General features: G+C 40.8%; 2 protein-coding genes across 2 annotated transcripts; one reads left to right on the forward strand and one right to left on the reverse strand.

The window, feature by feature from the left end:
• Positions 1-788: 788 nt before the first annotated feature.
• Positions 789-15572, forward strand: tbrg1 (transforming growth factor beta regulator 1). The gene is made up of 36 exons (XM_049725123.2): positions 789-969; positions 2605-2846; positions 3432-3580; positions 3759-3887; positions 3978-4139; positions 4218-4347; positions 4417-4550; positions 4630-4786; positions 4945-5060; positions 5422-5514; positions 6483-6628; positions 7133-7249; positions 7356-7483; positions 7967-8115; positions 8194-8319; positions 8420-8581; positions 8806-8989; positions 9059-9189; positions 9262-9427; positions 9752-9855; positions 10217-10284; positions 11292-11345; positions 11415-11533; positions 11605-11662; positions 11761-11843; positions 11956-11992; positions 12241-12303; positions 12629-12871; positions 13120-13190; positions 13337-13569; positions 13643-13779; positions 13851-13997; positions 14334-14431; positions 14622-14732; positions 14832-14971; positions 15303-15572. Exons 1-36 carry the CDS (start codon positions 835-837, stop codon positions 15380-15382), a joined length of 4602 nt encoding a protein of 1533 aa, XP_049581080.2. The 5' UTR covers positions 789-834; the 3' UTR covers positions 15383-15572.
• Positions 15484-20302, reverse strand: LOC125971996 (sialate O-acetylesterase). Its single transcript, XM_049725218.2, has 10 exons — positions 20066-20302; positions 19325-19489; positions 18501-18655; positions 17973-18111; positions 17731-17902; positions 17559-17644; positions 17358-17491; positions 16552-16706; positions 16125-16311; positions 15484-15957 (listed from the first exon to the last, which is right to left on the reverse strand). The coding sequence occupies exons 1-10, from the start codon at positions 20211-20213 to the stop codon at positions 15676-15678; spliced, it is 1623 nt and encodes a 540-aa protein (XP_049581175.1). The 5' UTR covers positions 20214-20302; the 3' UTR covers positions 15484-15675.
• Between the last annotated feature and the right edge of the window lie 376 nt (positions 20303-20678).

Below are 20678 nucleotides of genomic sequence, written 5' to 3' on the forward strand. Positions count from 1 at the left end.
GTTAATGGTCCTAGAAAGGCCCACAATAGCCCATCAACCTTAATTGTGGACTCAAGTTATGATGGAACCGCCCAAGTCTGCCTGCAGAAAAAAAGAAAAGTGGCATCCCTCTCTCTATCTGGTGAGATAAGGTTCAGACCAGGCACGTGATGGGATTATTTTGGGAGAAGCTCATTTGTTGATCTGGGTTGGTATCTAAGTGCACCTTGATGTTAATAAAATGCTCTTATTTTCTTTTCTTATTTTATTTTGATTTAAACCTACTGAGGATTTGCCTTGTGGATGAATGGTACCACAGAAATTAACTTGACTCGCTTGTGTCTGCTAATTTTAGGCAAGACCAAAGCTAGCGTAAACCAGGGTGCGGCAGGCAGCCAATTGCAGGGCGCGTTTAGACAACAAATACGGAGAACATGAAATCTTCAATGAGCCACATGTGTTTTGGGAAATTTGTAATATTTAGTGGGCTGTTGTCACAATTAGTTCTACATGTAATTATTGAAATGACCCAAATAGAATGCAATAAATATGTAATATTTGATTGCTGGTTCAGATAAATTGTAAATATTGTGAGTCACAATATATTTAAGGTCAGAATTTATATAAGATATCTTTAATCATTTACATTTAACGCACGTTTATTGCTGGCCATATCATCATAGAAAGTGACATGATTTACTGCAATATCGATATAGTTCAAATGTTGTGGCTTTGTTCTCCTTGGCTTCTTGCCTCACCAACTCCTCCCTTGTTGCAAGTAAGATCTGAGGCTGGTCGAGTCGTAGAAGAGTTTAAAAGCCTCATTAAGCACAAGTGGCATCTCTGTGTGCTCAAATGAACGTCATGGTGCTCTCCATCTGGGTTTTGCTTTCATTCATAGCCGCCCCGGGTTTGGCGGCACCCACGTCCATGCCGCAGGAAGCCACCTCTCTTTCCCCTACTGAACACGCTGACTTGAAAACGGCCACAGTAAGTTGGAGTTAAGATGCACTTGACAGGACTGTATGAAATTTACCCTACAATTTTGCTTTTGGTAATAACAAAACCATTGTTTTTGTGAAATATGTTGCAAATCAAGGGACATATAAGAGGTAAGTAAATGCTGTTCTCTCTAAATTATTTTTTTCCCATACTTAAGCACATTTCTTATTCATTTACTTTTCATGCAATGGTGCCTGAAGAGAAAATGTGTTAAAACTCACGATTTCCTGTATGTCTGAATGTGGTGATGTCATTTAAACAGCAATGCGTTGAGATACGACCAAACTTTTTCTAGATACGAGCCATCTTTTGGCTGGTTTTGTACTTTGACTTGGGAGCAAAATATGATCAAGCGCCACATTGAGGCAGCATACTCAACTCACTTCACGTCAAGAAGCAATTTGACAGACCATTGAGACAATATATAAATATTCACAGTTATAAATTATTTAGCTTAGTTTCCTGAGTGAGTCACTTACCGTATTTTCCGGACTATGAGTCACAGTTTTTTTTCATAGTTAGGACTTAGGGAGCGACTTATGTGGGAAATGATTAATACATTATATAATTTCACATTATTTTCACACTAAACCGCATGAGGGCACTCTAGGCCTGTGGAATAATTGGAACTGCAACTGACGATGAGTCTGATGTAAGCCACGTAGAAGAGGAAGGCTGCATCTTATACTTCCGGGGTTAACGGAGTTGTTCATAAGTGACACAGAGGACGAAGATGTCATTGGATTTAATGATTTGGAGTGACACGGCTGGTTCAATAAACTTGTTATTTATGTTATAGTTATTTGAATAACTCTTAATATGCTACGTCAGGCATGTTCTCAGTTCCTCATTTATGTGTTTATGTAACGTTAGCATACCGTATCGTTCAACTTGTTGTTGCCTATTCATGTCTGTACTTGGTGTTGGATTTTGTCAAATAAATTTCTCCGAAAAATGCGACTTATACTTCGGTGCGACATACATGTGTTTTTTCTTCGTCATTATTATGCATTTATGACTGGTGCGACTTATACTCCGGAGCGACTTGTAGTCCCGAAATACGGTAGTTGTGAAACTGTTTGTTTTGAGTCTGTATGATTTATTGCCACCCTTGATCACCTCACACCCACTAAGGGTCCTGTTTTTGTGTCGAGCCAAGTAAAGCGCAAGGTTTGATTTACCTGCCTGTATGGACAGAGTTTTCTGTCTTTTGTCTATATTTTTGCCCATGAAGAAGGGGCGTTTGCACTTTTGAGCTCCTTTGCAAGCTGGAATGTAGCCATTTCCTGGCTAATCATCATTTCCATTTAAATCTGCACATTTGAAGTAGACATACATATGCTTGACATTGCAGAAGCAGAAATACAGTAGACTCCTTAGGTCCTTTCATGACATTGGCATGCTCAAAGTTTGTTTACGCAGATAAACTACAAGATCTCCCCTAGTTGATGATGTTGTCAGCTGAGCATGTGACTTGGGTAATTTGACCGTTATTACTATTGTCATTGTTGCAAATCCAGGTTTCTATTCTAGAGCTGTTCAGGTATACCTAATGAAACATCTTTGAGTGTACATGACATCAGACGAATTCTGCGAGTGAAAATATGCTTTGATGTACTGTAGGAATACCTTAAGCACTACTACGATCTGCGAGAGGAACCTGCAGGAAGCTGGAAGCAGAGCGGCCTATCCTTTGCATCCAAGTTGAAAGACATGCAGACGTTCTTCGGGCTCAACGTAACAGGAAGGCTGGATCGGGACACACTGCAGGTAATGAGGAAGCCTCGATGCGGTGTTCCAGATTCTGCTGAGTATAGCAGTCACATCCAAGGTGCACGATGGAACAAGAAGCTCATCACATACAGGTAAGAGAAAATAGAAAATAATTTCACATTTTATTGAGTAAATGCCTTGATACCACCCATACGTTATGATATGACAGTCCTGTAATAAACAATCACTTTACAGTAAAAGCTCCGCATATTGTTTTTAGGGTGTTGAAATATAATAATCGCTTTGGAGGCCGTAATATGCAATACAATTATTTTAATATATAATAAGATCAGAAAAAGTTTTCAGTTCAGTGGCACCAACCTCATACAGAGTCCAAGTCAAATTCAAAGCATCCATTTTAAACACTTAAACACAAAACCTGAACTTTATAATCTGCATGAAAGCATTCATTACGTACCTGCAATTTTATTGTGGTCCTAAATTGTCCATACATGTATGAATGTTTATCTTCTGCGTCTGGCGACCAGTCCAGGCTGTAGGTCTTTGCTCAAAGACAGGCAGGGATAGATTTCAGATGTGACCCTCTTGAAGACAAGCTTGATGGACTGTGCACAACTGAAATCTTTAAAACCAGCTGAACTCCACAAAACTACAAACCAGTTTGTGATGGGGCCACATTCTGATGGTGAGCCAATTAAGAGTTTGTCATGTTTCAGGATTGGCAGGTACACCAGAGATATGCCTCGAAGCACCGTCGACTCCCTGCTCAAATCTGCTTTCAGCATTTGGGCCCGAGCCAGCGGTCTGACATTTGTCTGCTCGCAAAACCGTAACACTGACATCACGGTGGAGTTTGTCACCCAGGGTGGGTTTGGTTTGAGAATTTAAACATGAATTACACTTTTGTTATTCACTGACTGCTTTATCAACAAGACAAACCAAAAACATTCATTGTCTCTTCAAATGAAAGGTTTGGATTTGCGGCACCGGTCTTGGAACTGTACTATATGTTGTATATCTTTGTTCTGGTTTATATCATGTAGAACATGGTGATTCATATCCATTCGATGGACCCGGTGGCTCGTTGGCGCATACTTTTGGTCCAAGACAGGATGTTGCAGGAGAAATTCACATTGATGATGATGAACTTTGGGCAGCAACAGGGACATCTGGTTGGTTCTTCTCATTCAATCCTAAAAAGCCAGGGACTGGTTTCATCTTAAAACACAACAATCTCTTTCATGTTGTTCTTGTCTGTGTAGGTTTGAATCTTTTTGTGGTGGCCGCACATGAATTGGGCCACATGCTGGGTCTAAAACACTCAAGGAACCCAGCATCACTAATGCACCCCAACTACAAAGTCTCTCACTCAGGGCCCAACCTCCTATCCAGAGAGGATGCCACCAATATCAATGCACTTTACCGTAAATTCATCCATTAGTCTTATCAACATTTATAATCTTCAAACCTGGTCCTAAAACATCTGCTCGTGTGCATGTCAGGTCCACCCCAAGATCGCCCAGATCACTTTTCAAGACTATTCCCTCGACTGACACAAAACAGATGTGCTCGGGATGTGACATTCGATGCCGTCTCCACACTCGGGGATGCCACCATCTTTTTCAAAGACAGGTGCAGTGGCCATTTTTGTCGCTCATTTTTTACGATCAACCTTAAACCGAGCACATTGTTCCCATCCAGATATCTTTGGATCAAACACAATCAGGCACACGATATCAAAGAAGGTCCGATCACCAACTTCATGCCCAAGATAGAAACCAGCATTGATGCTGCTTTCTGGGTGCCACGCAGGTCGACTGCTTACCTCATTCGTGGTAAATCACTTTTATTATATTGTAGTCGGAAAAGTTTTCATTGTGTATGTTACAAATTTCCTCCCATATGTTGTGAAAGAATCAATGTTCTGGACGGTGAAAGGCTCCGTCGTGAAAGGAAAGCCCCGAGCTCTGTGCCACTTTGGCTTTCCTGCCTGGGTGCAGGATGTTGATGCCGCAGTGCACATCGCCAAAACAGGACGCACCCTCTTCTTCATGCATGACATTTATTGGAGGTAAAAAAAAGTGAATTCTAGGTTGTTTTAGATGATTGTTTAAAGGGGTAGTCAATTCAAACATTTTCTGTACAATATATTGATGGAAAATGTTGCTCAGGCAACGTCTGTACCAGCTTTTAGGAGTCATAAGTTCTTTTCCTCAATTATTGTTGCAGCTTCAATGAAAACAGAAAAGTCATGGACTTTGGTTACCCCAAGTACATCAGCGAGGACTTTCCTGGACTTACTTTTCCGGATTTATCAACAATAAATGCAGCCTTTCACAAAGAAGGTAAGCCACTTTAGTTGTTGTCACACACAATAATAAAACATTAACTCCTTTGATGCAACTTTAGTCCATAGATCAAACTTTTTACCTTTGCACTTCACTCAGCTGTTTGAATGACAAACTGGGGGCTGTGACACTTAAAAGACAGTTGGCAGGATTTGGAACCCTCTAATTTTTATTTATACACTTTTATTTTATTTATTATTTAAACACTAAAAATTACCTAGTGATATGTTTGAAAAATCAAACATTTATAAGAAAGACAAAAATGCATTGGGTCACACCTATCACTGTTAAAAAAAAAAAAGTAATTTTGTGATCCTAAAGATAGGTGTGTTTTTTTTTTTTTTTTTTTTTATCTCAGGGTTCATCTACTTCTTTGTTGGACCACAAGTCTATAAGTACGACTACGCCAACAAGCGTGTTGCTGGAATGGAGAGGGCGAATTCCTGGCTTGGTTGTTGATGCTCAGCAATCACCTGGGATTCGACGCATCACATGAGAAACACATTGTTGCAAGTTGTACTTAGTAAAAATAAAAATGTAAGTCCTAGAAGGTGTCTGGGGACTAACATTTTTCACTCAGATGGCTGTCAGATCAGATTTTCGATTTGATCTTTTAAACTGCCCAACATCTGAGGCACATGGCTGAACATATTTAGCTGGTATGGTAATGAGCACTATGCATGGCTCTCTCGAGCTTTACGAGGATGACATGGCAGAAATGTTCTAAAGCAAGAGCGTGTATAGTTGGGTCTTAATTACAACCTGAAGCAAGCAGTGTTGCAAGTCACGCTGACTTTGTTGGCATGTCCTGTGGTATGTTCTTTCGCGGCGCCCCAAAATGCTGAAACACGGTGGAGCTTTTCCAAATTGTTGGACGGAGCTTTGGCACTAAAATCGTCTTGGCTCAATCGAAGAAAATGGCTGCGCATGAGGGACAATGGGGAGAATTCACAGTGCTTTAAGCAGACAGTTTTATTGCTGCAACTTCATACTATAGTTTGGATTTATAGTCCTACCATCTAAAAGTTCTGTCAAATATAATACGCACTCACTTCTCCAAAATCCAATCCCCAGATTTCAAGAGTCCAAATAGCGCAATATAGTACTGGACTTCTATTTACCAAAGCAGCTGGACTACGTTTTTTATTTAACAAAGGTTATGGTGAAGTACAAGCTATCTCTGTCAACAACAAAAAAAAGATTGCAGTGTTCTTGTTTTGTGGCACTCAGATTCCACAATGTGTTCATTTTTTTATTTGATTTAACAGATGTGATGTAGTACATCCTGTTTCCCTGCACAGCTATCGTGGTCAGGGAAAATTGATTTTCCATTATTGAGCAATCAGAGGAAGCCCTGACACTGTGGGTTTGTCTTAATATAATTGACATGAACATGACATAGGACACTGAATACTCTTTGAGGAAAGAAGAGCAGAAAGAGGAGAACCATGATGCTGCGATCAGTTCTATGGACGCTGTTGCTCATTGTGGGTTTTTTGGCAGTGAGCCATGCAGCACCGACCGTCGCTCCGACCATTTCACCGGACGATCACGACCTGGCTGAGGTAAGCTACAATAATGTAGACAAACTGACAAAACTAGGAGCTACTAAATGGGTTAGCACTGACTGATAAAAATGGAGTCCTTTGCAAAAAATAAAATAATCCTGATTCATGATTTGCTTCACAGGATTACGTACAGTGGAACAATTGGTTATGGGGTAATGTTGATTTCAAATTTGGTCAAATTTAGAAACATTATAACATAAAAATAATCTGTTTGATTTTAGATTCTTAAGTGTAAGAATACGTTAACCACTGTAAATAGTCATATGTAGGACCTGTCTCATTTTTTGACATCACACAAGTGCAAAAATTAGTCATCGTAAAAACATCAGAACAACATAACATGTGTGAAGCTGGCGTTTTTTTGTTTTGAAGGTGAGTCTTCTTACGTCATTGTTTATTCTTATCTCCGTTTTGAATTTGGCCTTTCTCAGGAAATGTCTCACAAGAAAGGCAAGGCAAAAAAAAGTGTTTAATACTTAAATGTGTCTTGCTTTGCGCTAGAAATATCTCGCTCAGTTTTACAATGATGTCGGGACCAGAAACTCCACAAGGAGAAGCTCTATTAGGAGCAACTTCAGCGAGGATCTGGAAACCATGCAGGCGTTCTTTGGCTTGGAGGTACAAACCATGACGGACCCAATCCTATTAGAATGACTTTGTTGGTGAAATTTTGTTGTGTTTGGGCAGAAAACATAGTTAATGAGATATGAATATTGGCAAACAGGTGACGGGGGTCTTGAACAAGGAGACGATGGAGACCATGAAAACTTCCAGGTGTGGTGTGTCAGACATCGGCCGCTATGGACACTTTCCTGGGATACCCAAATGGACTAAGAAACTTATAACTTACAGGTAAAGTTGGATGATCGCTAATAGTCAGACTAAGCAGAGCTTGGCTAGTACTAGTACTAGTCTGTTGCAAATTAGAATAGTGGTGTGGTGTTTTGGTTTTTGACCAAAACAATTTCCAATCGGTTTCATTGACCAGAATACTGACACTAGAGGACCTATTTTCATTCATAAGGAACTGCAAGTCCGCTTGGAGGTGATGTAAAGTTGACCTCTGTAAATTGGGCACTTGGTGACCCCCTTCCACATGTATCCATGTAACCACTATCACACACATACAGTAGTTGTGCCACAACTGACGGAGGTGCTTTTAAAAATATATTAAAATCATAATTCATTCAATGAGTTAATTTCACGACTGGCAGACCACGGTCTGCCAAAATCCCATACACTGTAAATATGTGACGAAAATACTTTGTAAAATATCCCTATCTCCACTTCTTTGGTTTTTGTGTTGTGATGAATGATTCCATGTGATTTGAACAGGATCACTCAATACACACCGGATTTGAGCCAGAAACAGGTGGATGACATCATCGGTAAAGCCTTCCAACTCTACAGCGACGTCATCCCACTAGACTTCAAGCAGATCGACGATGGCACTGCGGATATCGTGATCGTCTTTAAGGGTGGATGTAAGTCCAGATGGAAGAAGGTGTACCTACACACATTTACGAGTACTTTTCTAATCCTCTTTGTTTATTTTAATGAAGCTCATGGGGACTTTAATCCTTTTGACGGGCCGGGTAGAGTCTTAGCTCACGCAAACTCTCCGGGGCTGAATCAAGGAGGGGACACACACTTTGATGATGATGAAGAATGGACACTAGACCAAAGAGGTACCGCACTTCTCCATGGAACATTGAAGCGGAGTGCAGCACCGAGTCATTACAATAATAATAATAATTCTGTTTGCCTTGTTATCCTTCCTGAGTACAGGTGTGAATCTGTTCCTGGTGGCCGCACACGAGTTCGGCCACGCTTTGGGATTGGACCATTCCAGAGACAGGGGTGCGCTGATGTTCCCCACTTATAAGTATGTCAACACAGACGACTACAAGCTGCCAGATGATGATAGGCAAGAGATTCAGGCGCTCTATGGTGTGTTCAAGTCAAATAAATGTGACTTATTTTATGATTAATAATCACTGTTAAAGCATCGGGGTTTCTCCAGTGGATAGATCCATGCAATAGAAACAACGGCAACAGGGTAGCACCACAACTGGATTGTCTTTCTCACATTTTGTATTTAATATAGAGTTTGGTTCAATACAGGGAGGCCCGGTTTTATATGATGGAGTTTTGCATTGCTCTCCATCTCCCAGGTAGCCGCACACAAGATCCAACAAAAGTCCCCGAACCCGTACAACGATCTGAACCAGAGCCGGAGGATCCAACAGAAGACCCGCAAGACCCTCTTCCAAACCCTCGTGATGAGCAATGCAACCCCGATTTGGTATTTGATGCCACCACATCCATCAGGGGAGACTACTACTTCTTCAAAAATGGGTAACTTTTTTTCCCTTCTGTTTGTAAAGCATCAGAGTACTTCATCTTTACGTTTAAATACCTCCCCAGATACTACTGGAGGAAGAGTGCCTCATTCCCAGAAATCCGTTTTACTAAAGTGAGCACAAAATGGCCACCGATCAACACTGTTGACGCTGCATATGAGGCCGAAAACAAAGACACAGTTTTTCTCTTTGAGGGTAAAAGTCATGAAATTGTGGTTACATATTGTATGCGAAATAAATTTATCTCTAGCGCTTCTTTCTCTCCAGGTAATCAGGTGTGGGGCATATATTCCATTCCAAAGACAATAATACCAGGTTATCCAAAACCGCTAACCAGCCTGGGCCTGCCTTCCACTGTCAGTAAGGTGGATGCAGCCGTCTACGTGGTAGAGACTGGAAAAACATTATTTTTTGTGAATACAGAGTATTGGAGGTGAGTGCATAATCCAATAATAAGATATACAACTTTTGATTTTGATTTCAAATTCCAGTCAAAAGACAATGCAAACGCATTTTTGGGGAGGTATGGGGGGGGGGGGGGGGGGGTGTCTAAACAATGTCTTAAAAAAGTGTATTAAAATACAGTTAAAATTTAGAGCATGGGTGTGTGTGTGTGGGGGGGGGACTGTTAGCACAAGCAAAAATACAATATAAAATATTTTTCTTTCATCCGTTCTGTTCAATCCCTTATAATCACAAAGTGTTTGTGGTTGAACATTGACGCAACCGTTTATTTTCTCTCTCTGCTTTATCACAGCTATGATGAGGCTTCAAACCAAATGGACCCTGGGTATCCGCGATTAATTGCTACTGACTTTCCTCTCATCGGGTCAAAGGTTGATGCAGTTTTTGAGTATTATGGTGAGAAACACTAGTTGTCATGAAAAGATGTTTTGTTAGTCATGCCTTCCATTAAAATATGACTAGTATTTTAATCACTTCACAGGTTTCTTTTATATCAAACAAATGGTTTTAGGTTATTCACCTGACATGTTTCGGCGGTTTCTTCCGCCTTCATCAGAGTGTCTGATGAAGGCGGAAGAAACCGCCGAAACATGTCAGGTGAATAACCTAAAACCATTTGTTTGATATAAAAGAAACCTGTGAAGTGATTAAATAAGGAAAAACAAAATGAACTTAGTACAATTAATGACTAGTATTTTGTTTTAATGTAATGTTACCCAATTTGAGGTTGTATGAAACTGTTTTTTCTCTCTCTCAGCGTACCTTTATTTCTCAGTCGGCGCCAAACTGCTGGAATACTACCTGCCAGGAAATAGAGTGACGAGAGTGATGTTAAACTATGGCCAGCTCAATTGTTATTAAGAGTGGGAACACAGCACATACTTTTTTCATGTTGTTGGGAAATGACACAATAAAGGATCTTCTCAATGACTGCTTCTGTTTCTTTATTATATACTGGAAACAACATTACAAGTTTTGGAAGCAAACATAATATTCTACTTTTTAATTTGTTGAACCTCAAAGTGAATACCTTTTGAAGGAAGAAAACTAAATGTGGGAACATGCAAAAGATGGCTAAAAATGTATAATTAACCATCTTTGAAACAAATTAGTACTTGTCGTCTCTCAAAATGTCACCCCCAGTGTCGTGCTGTGACATGATGCAATCTTGCATAAACTCTATCTTTTGCTAGTATTTCACATTTTTAGAACGTCACCTCCGCTGGTTTTAGTTTTAGCCAACCAGAGGAAACCATTTGAAAGTAACATACGTATCATCAACATCTCTCTCACTATATACAGTATCTGATATGATGAAAAAAGTACTCAAAAGGTACATCACAAATGTTATTTTTATTTTTATGTCCTAGTTTTAACAAGTTCCTGTAATCTGCATTGTTCACTGCAGAAGACCACTAAATGCCCACAGCAGATGACATATTCATATTTGCATAACAATGAATGGACACAGAAATTATATATATAATTATAAAAAGCTCCCAGTTTTCTACATCAAGTACGCACGAGCAACGGATCACTAGTAAATGTAATTCACACGGTAAGACTGGAGATGGCGGTAATGCTTCATAAGTCTGCTAGCAAAGTTTAATTTGGGAGTAGAAGACAAAGAAATGCGGAAACGACGGAGAAATTCTTTGCAGCAAATTGAATGAAAAAGAAAGCTTATTGGCAACAAATGACTCTGAGACACAGAGACACATTATGTTTTTTGCTCCGAAACCGTAAGAGTTACCACCCCGCTTGCGCGAGTTTGCTACGCTCGGTTTTGCTAACGTTAGCCTTTTAGCTGCATGTAAACAATGAACTAAACAACTACTCTCAACGCACAGCACAAAAGCATAAGTGTTAGTTTATTTCCTAAAAAGGTGAGTCTGTTTCTGCCCGTATTTTGTCCCAAATTATTGACAGGCTTGTTTCTTTGTTGTGCTCACAAGATGGAGTCACTCAACACATTTGAGTCAGAGATGGAGCCTGACGGGCAAGGGAGCTACTCTCTATTTCCATCTTTGGATAGCATCGCTGGTCTGTCTGGAACGGCTGATACGATGGAGAGGTTTGTTGTAATTGAGGTTAAGGTGACATGAAAAGTAATTGTATCGATGAAACCCCAACTCCCTTTTGCAGTGAACCATCCAGTGAAATTGCAGAAAAGCCAAACCTCACCTGGCTTGATGCTGCTCAGGTTGGTGCTTTCCCATTTGCATTTTTTTTTAATGGTTAACAGATTAAGGTTAACGCACTTGGATTATTTCTTTATTTTGTGTTCTACACATACTGTAGATAGTTTTGGAGGAAGCTGGACATCCCATGCACATTAAAGAGATCAAGCAAAGAATCATTGACCGGGGGCTTGTTCAGTCCAAGTATGGGCAATTATTATCACATATTATTTGACATTGATGGTCAAGAATCAATTATTTTAAATAAGATTAAGCATGTTGCAGAAATTGCATTTCCGTTTTGCTATGTTGGCAGTGCAAAGTCAAGTCTGGAAGCTGTCATGTATCGCGAGGTAAGCGGGACTTCACACTTAAGAGTACATTCACTCTTTTTGTTCATTTGATGCTACACATTCTTCATTTTGAGTTAATTTAGCATCGCTTCCGTCCTTTCACATCACCATAGTTATCAGAACTGGGGGTTCGACATGATGGTGCAGGCACCTTTGTTTTGATCTGCACAAGCCAGTTTTTAGTAAACTGAAGGCCTGATGCAGCCCTAGCCTCCATGTGTCTGCCTCAGTTTCACGTTATGTTTCAGACACAAAAAGGCAGCAAGAGATTCAAGAGGATTGAAAACAGAAATGGAGTCTTTGCATTGCTGGTGAGTTGAACGAGGGGCAGTAATGCAATAGTGACTGCGTTCAAATATTAGAATTATATTGCAGCTACTTATGTAATTACTTCAATGCTTTTTGTTCTGCAGTCAAAAATCCCATTGGTACTTGTTTGTTGTGGGATTTTGTAAACATTCAAGCATACTTGCAGCTATGATCCCCAGTCAAACCAATTTAGTCAAACTCTTTTTTTGTGTTTACATAGCATCAGTTATGTTTTCACCATTTCCATTTTAGTTTTTGGTTTTATCTATCGTTTTGAGAGTGTTGCCACTGCAAGAGTCTGCCGGTGTTCACTGTCTTCTCCCTCAGACAGATGTTGAGCGGCAGCAGGCCCTAAAGGCCTTCACCGCTCAGGCCTTCCTGGGCACACCGCAGCAGAACACCGTTTCTGCTTCGGGATCCGGGGCCGCCCCCGCTGTTGCCCCTTTTCCGTCCCCTGCAATCTCCTCGGAGAACAAAGCCAAGATGAGGAGAGGTGCGCGGAAAAAAATGAATGAAAAGTATCGGTTGAAGTACCTCCGACTACGCAAAGCAGCACGAGCCATGATATTTGTGAGTTGCTTTAAGACTTGCATCTGTTTTTTAATGCAATATCTACACAGGTTTATTAAGGCCCATTTCCAGCAACCATCCCTCCAGTGTTCTAATGGTACATTGTGTTTGCTAATTTTAGAAGGCTAATGAATGATTTGAAAACCCTTGTGCAATTTTGTTCGTTTTTATGAAAAACACTAAATTGTCTGGATGACCTCAAACTTTTTTGAATGGTAGTGTATGTGACAGTTGTCATTCCCTCACAGGAAAACGCAGCGTTGCATGACGAAGTTGCCCATCTAGAAGAGAAATTTTTAAGAGCCAAGGAAGAGCGCCAGTATGTAAATACACTGGATTATTTATTATTCTATTATTGTTTCAAATAATAATAATAGTATTTTAGATTGTTAGCTTAAAAATGTGTCATCATGACACCCAAAGAGCATGTTCCAACTTTCTCAAACCTGTCCTCCATATGCCCAGATTGTTGCTGTTGCACTACCAGTCCCTGTCAGAGGGTGACTTCCTGCCCACGCCCAGCTCGACCACTCATCCCGCCGTGCCGCCTCCCCCGGCGAGCTCCGGTCCCGGAGCACCACCCAGCCTGTGCGGGACGCACATGCTCACATCAGTGGCGTCGGCTGTGGACGAGGGGCAGCTTAAAAAACCCAAGAAGGAGCGCAAAGAGCGGGGCAGAGAGAATGGAAAGGATGAGCGTGAGTGCTTTTTTGAATTATTTGGGTGACTTCATCAGTATCAAAAAGTTGACAATAATTTCATCATTCTTAGTTCCGAAGAAAATGGCAAAGAAGCGAAAACTGGCTGATGGTTCCCGTAAGCTCGTGCAACCCATCCCGCTTGACTCCTGCGGTCGTCCCGTCTTCCCCATCGTGTTGGGCGGCTTAACGTTGTACAGCTTGGGCGAGGTAGGTCAAGTCACACGAGACACTGCGCCGGCGTGTAGGCAAAAGCAAACATTTCCCTACTTCCCCCTCAGATCATCACAGACCGAATGTTTTTCCATGACGAATGTGCCATCTACCCGGTGGGCTTCTGCAGCACCCGGGTCTTTGCCAGCATGAAAAACCCTGAGCTGCAGTGCCTCTACACATGCCAAATCAAAGATGGAGGAAGCGGACCGCAGGTATGGCGCGGAGGTACACCTGTACAACCCAAATGATTTGTTAGTGGGGGTTTTTTAGTGTCCAAAGAGCCTTACAAAGTCAACAAAACTAACAAAGGCCATCATTTAAAATGATTCCATATACATTAAAAGCACTGCTATATTATCTTTGGAAAAACTTGGTTAAGAATGTGATACATTTGTAAATAATGTAGTCTGCTATGAGAACAAAAACAGTGTTATGGATTTTACAATTTTCTCTGGGAAGTCAGGCTTCTTCCTGCATCCCATAAACATGGGTGCTAAGTCAAAATTGGAGGGGACGTAGTAATTTTTTTCCCGGTTGTTTTGGCTTAGTTTGAGATTGTACCTGAGGACGATCCCCAGAATGCCATCGTGGCCTCCTCGGCCCTGACGTGCCACTCCAACCTACTCAAGGCCATCGCATCAGTCAGGTACAATACTAAACAATCTTCAAAACTAAGAACAAGAAAAGTACACATCCACTTGCCTCAGATGTGCACTGAGATTGGGTATTGCAAGATTTGTCTGTGATGTCTTTTTTTTTTTTACTTGTAAAGTTCAGTTGAAAGCCGAATTAGCTTTGACACTTCCACGATATCACCTTTTTTCTTTCTATTTCAGTTCCAAGGCCGTTGCCCCAATTGTGCCATCTGGAGCAGACTTTTTTGGCTTCTCACATCCCACCATCCAGAATCTCATTCAAAGTTGTCCTGGTGCACGGAAGTGTAACAAGTACATAACATATAAATAATTTTTATGCTCCTAATGTTTTGTATTCTGTGGTTCCCATCTTGTAAATTCCTTAAGTTTTGCTGTCTTATGTCCTCATAGCTACCGATGGATACGTTTTGAAGTGTGTCGCCCGGGCGATGGCCAGAATCCTCACAGCCTGTCAGAGGACGACGCTTCCATCAACTTTGAGGCCTATCAGCGACACCGACGCTTTAATGACAAGCTGGAGCAAATCCCAGGTTTGGTTGCCAAATGTTGATTTTAAAGTAATGGGATTTTCAATAATTTTCTACATAATTTGAAGGCTACTTATGACCTTATTACCATTTCAAGTCAACCTTGAAAATAGCCTTACAAAATTGCTTTTTTACAATTTAAAAAGTCATTGGAAGGAACATGTCAGAGTGGTTCTGATTACTGATGACAGGGTGCCTTAATAATAGAACAAATAGTTGTTTTGAAAATACCTATTCTTATAGACCTGTAACTATACTTTTTGCCGTAATTATAAAAGACTGTAATGACTATTAAATATTTCTCAGCTCTTAATATTTTATTTCTGTCTTTTAGCACAGACATTGCATTGTTCTAGTGCGTCGCACCTGACCACTACATCTGTGAAGCCGTCAACTTCCTACTTCAGCTCCTGAATTTCGGTTCCTAAAAGGCTTTGAAGGTCATAAGAATTGACAAGACAAGGATGACAAATGCAGAAAAGATTGTTTATTTTTGTGACAAAAAAAACAGTCGCTCAATATTGACCTTTTTATTTGTTCAAATTGTGTAAATGACAGTGACTTGTGTGGTAAAGTGTTCGTTTAAATAAAAACATGGACCTCATGCAGTCTTAGGATCATGGCAATCATTGTCAGTGTTTTTCAAAAACATCATCAGAATTTTATGCATAGTACACCGTACACCTCAGCAGCTAATTTATAGGGATTTATAAAACATCTTTCCAAAAAGATTGGTTGTTATCTGTTGAGCCAGAGGTATTAACTTGATAGCGATCAAAAATGAAAGGGGGCGCAGGTAATGCAGTTTTTGCGCCGTAAACGGGACATGCTTTGAAATCACATGGCCAGTCTTTCCACGCATATCGTAGTGCTGCTACATCGCAGACATTGGCTGCTATCTGGATGCTGGTGGAAGACCATTGGACGATGGGAGCCGGAACCCACTGGGACTTGGGCCCACATGGGCCCTGTGACTGTGAGCAGCAAATCTTGGAGGAAAAACAGTTTATAGGTGAGATAACTCACTTGTTTGAGCCAATTTATCAAATTATAAATACATTGTTTAGGGCAGTGCTGGGAATCACTAGCCTTAGGCTGCTGCAGGTTTTCTAAACAGTAAAGTCAATGTAAGCCCGGCCATGTCAATGTTTATTACCTCAAAGATGTCTTTTGATGACTTGACAGCGACTGCCTGGTCGTAGGTAATGTTGACATACATCGGAGTGGACAGTATTTTTTTAGGGAAAGGTCCAAGGAAGACCACATCCTTTTCATTGTAGGCCACCGCTCGTGCTCCGAGTGTCAGTCTGTATGCTACGTCCTGCTTATCACGAGGGTGGATTCTGCACGCATGCATACTGTGTGTGAAATACTGTAAATGATAATTGATTAATCCTGCAATTATTTTGTTGACTATTTGATGGAGCAATTTAAAAAAAAAAGTTCTCATTTCAATCCCAAATGATTATTTGAGTCTCAAAATAATTATTGCTTTATTTGATAATTGATTGATTGATGAATCGTCACACCGCTAATTTACTCCGTGTGAGTCACCTGAGTATACACCCATACTGTTTTCTTACGTGCCATACGGTGAAGTTTCATCCGGCAAATCCAAAGCCACAGCCATGAAGGTCCTTTGCAGACGAGAGTTTGGGACAAAGCCTTTGTCAGCCGTCTGGTGCCAGCGGATGTTTGGAAAGCCGTCATCCGTGGAGCCTTTTATGTTGGTGGACAGCTAGCATAAGAGAGAAATTATCACTGTCTAAAAAGGCACTTGAAAAAAATAATGACAAAGTTGTCCCTGGCCAAAGAAATAATAATGAGGCTCTAACTATCAATTATTTTAAGATTCTTTCTTCTATTATGGCAATAAATAGATGGATGTGATTTTTAAAATACATTTTAACATCCATCCCTTTAAAACAAGGAATTATTTCTGATTGACAGGGCAGAAAATGTTGCAGTTGTGATCTAGTTACTGGTTTTGTCCGAAATGTCAGAAAATTGGCAAAATTGTTGATCAGTGCAGTTCCAAAGTAAATACAAATGTTGCAAATGTTTTTTTTTTGATTCAACACAAATATCAGTTTGCTTTCATTGAGGGATACTGAGAGGCCAGGCTAACCTGGTGATCCTGAAAGGGGGATCCTTCCATCTGTGGTCCCTTCTCAAGGTTTCTCATTTTCCCCTGGCAGGGTTTTTTTGAGTTTTTCCTTGCCCTTTTGGGAGCTTAAGATCAGGGGATGCTTTGAGAATAATTGTCAATTTTGGCTATGTGAAGCCCTTTGAGACTGTTTGTGATTTAGGGCTATACAAATAAACTTGACTAGGATTTGGACCATTTTAAATCAAACAATTACCTGTTACACATTGGTCTTTAAAGTACCTGTACAAATCCAAAGGGAAAGTCCATGGCAGTCTGCCCACCTGAGCCCAGGTGAAATGCCATCCTCCAGTCATCAATCATGGCAGGGAACGAACAGTTGTATTCGTTTTGATGATAATTTGAATTTCTTTCACCTAAAAACAAAAAGTCAAATATCTTCTTGATTGCAAAGTCAGAGTAGGTTGTGACCACGCACGTTACCTTGGTACCAGAGGGCTCCTTTGATTGTCATGTTAAGCAGTGGGTGGATCATCGCATTCCACAGGACAGAGTTGTCAGTCTGTGAACTGAGTCCAAAGATTTTTACACCTGTTTAGACTAGTGGTCCCCAAGCACAAAATGGTTCCAGTCCTCAAGTAGTCTGTGTCTATACCTATACTTTTCATTTTGGTCCAGTCCACATTTCTGAAGTGCTCGTAAAGATGACCAGGCTTCGACGGGCGTGCCCCCCCAACTGGTCTCCACCAGTCCTATCGGGTAGTTCAGGTGCTTGTACATGTAGCGTCCAAAGAGCCAACACACTGCGGAGAACTGAGACAGACCACCTGGAAATGTATTACCTTCTCAATAGCAGTATTTGGATCATAATATCGACAAACAAAAAAACTTGCTTACTTGCTTCAGGCACAAACCACGGGAGCGTTACTCCAATCAGATCAGTCAACTCTGTGTCACTCGTCTTCAAAGCAACCATAAAAGGTCTCACGTGAGGATACTTGGACGCAAGAGCAAGTTCCTTGGATGCATTGAAAATCTAATGGGAAGTAAAAAAATCATTTTGAATATCTAACCGAGTATAATCGTACAAGGCACCCAGATAAAGAATCTGCTCAGACAAGCTCATTTACCGCCATACTTGTAGTTTTTCAACAGATTGTATTATCTTGATTTATAGATATGACAGCAAATCCCCTTAACTCTTATGATGGACGAAATCTCGTGTATTTCAGTTGTATTCTGGGTTCCCTGTTTCACAGTGCAGTATATTATTTTATTGATTACTATTACACTCGCTCATTAAAATATATTTGTTGGAATGTGTTTGTAAAAATGAGGTGCCATAAATGCTATAAAAATGCCCCACGTGTATTTCACTTGGTGATTTATGTGTCACAGGATTCACTTATTTGTTTTTTTGCTGACCTTAGACATTTCAAAGTACATGTTGCTCTGACCACTACAAAGCCAAACGTCGCCAAACAGCACATCCATCAGAGTGGCCGGACTGTTCTGAAGTGTTGCAGTCACGTTGTAGGGACCGCCGGCCTCGATGGGGTCCAGGGTGACTCGCCAGATGCCTGCAGATGTCATAGTGGACAATTAGGCTTTACCGGTTTTGCCACATTCATTGCATGTGATACATTTCAGACCCACACGCTAAGGCATTTTTTATAAAAATGTTTTTACCACTCACATATGCTTTAAGTATCCAGTTATTGAAATGCAATTTTAACTCCGTAAGCATATTTGAAAATTGCACACACATAACGCAGGCATATAATGTATAGAAAATACTGTATACGTTATTGTGTCTCTCCTATCATTGGTATTTGCGAGTTCACAAATCCCCAAGAATCAATTTTCTCCCGAGCCTGCTGTTTTCCTCCCAGCCGAACCACTGGTGGTGCGGCTCAATCACAAAGCAAACAGCAAGATAAAATAAAAATATTAAAATGGAGCCTGCAAAGTCAGAAACAGAAATTGTAAATTCCTTATTCATTTGTGTCTGCAGGGGTTGGCTCAAAAATAAAAGAATAATTCGTCTCCAGCGATTTGCGTACTGCATGTTCATTAAGATCAGGTGAATCAGGTTTTCTTTTTCTTATAAATAGTTTCAAGCGATTTGCATACTGCATGTTTTTGTGTCTATCAGGATCAGGTTTATTAGATCTTTATTTTTCTTCCAATCACAGCCCTGTGGATGTTTGTATCGAACCTCCCGCACAACATCAACAAGCTACATTTACCATTCTGCACAGTGACTGGTGAGCTGTTGTATTTCATCGGTCCTGACAAGTAGACTGTGACCTGGGCACCTTCAGGCCTGCCGTAACCCCACAGAATGGCTCTCTCCGGAGACTTCTGCAGCACCATGTGATTGCCATAGTAGGAGGCAAAGGCAATGGGTTGATCTAGACACATAGACACATGGGTTCTCTTGAAGGAAAGCTTTACTTAATCATCGACACAACCTTTGCACACATATTAACTTATTGACTCCTCAGCAAAATCAGCACACAACCTGTAAGTGACTCTGACTAATCCCAATAATGAAAATCAATTGCTCTAGTAGGATTTTCTTGACATATTGCTCTTGTTTTCTTGCAGAAGATTTGTTTATTTTGCCATCGTGGACAGCCATTGTGAACTGTGGTAACTCGCCCAACCTCCAGCTGAACAAAACAACACCCTGCACAAAAGCGTCATGCTGACTAACTACAATGTGGTGTTCTATCGTGATAGTCAGAAGTTAGGTCTTCACCAATTTTCGCTAAAAATGGCGCATAAAAATAATCCGATCAGCGCGTAAAATGCAAATGACACCTGCAGTCGCCAAGAATGGATTATGAAAGAACGCAAAGTATGAATTCACGCGTAAATTTACATTGGCGACCTATGAAAGAATCAAGTTTGTAAAGTTCTCTACTGAGCATGACACACTTAACTCTAACGTTGATGACCCAAAAATTTAAGGTGTTTTGACTCACCGTGGTGAAAAACTTGAAGAATCAATACCCAAATAACCAAAACCGACGTAACAAGTAGGTACGCACAAAACGCAATTGCAAATAAAGAAGAATATCTTGGGGTGCTTAGTCCCATTTTCGAGCGGTCTACAGTAGAAAAAAGTAACATGGACTAAAAGTGAGTGAGTGAGAGAGAAAGCAAAAAGAGAGAGACAGAAGTGAGTGCACTTCCTGATTCACATGCCGAATAAAGCAGGGACTGGCACACGCACAAACATGCGCGCGGAAACTACGTCTCCATCCGTCCACATTCTCATGGGGGCCGCAAGAGCGCAACCAACAATTCGCACTCAGACTCACTCCTACCGGTAATTTGCAGAGGTCAATCAGCATCATGCATGCTTTTGGAGTTTGGAAACCACATAATGTAGAAGGTTCCTCCAAAACTATCTACAGCACAGTTCATGACTGGGGAGGCACTGACGTCACCCCCTCCCGCTCACCGTAAAATTTGTCCGACACCTAACTGTCACAAAAAAGGTACCGTATTGGCCCGAATATAAGACGACCCTGATTATAAGACGACCCCCTCTTTTTCAAGACTCAAGTTTGAAAAAAAAACTTTTTGACTCAA

This window comes from Syngnathus scovelli, chromosome 7, assembly GCF_024217435.2.
Source record: "Syngnathus scovelli strain Florida chromosome 7, RoL_Ssco_1.2, whole genome shotgun sequence".
In the NCBI taxonomy this organism is placed as follows: Eukaryota; Metazoa; Chordata; class Actinopteri; order Syngnathiformes; family Syngnathidae; genus Syngnathus; species Syngnathus scovelli.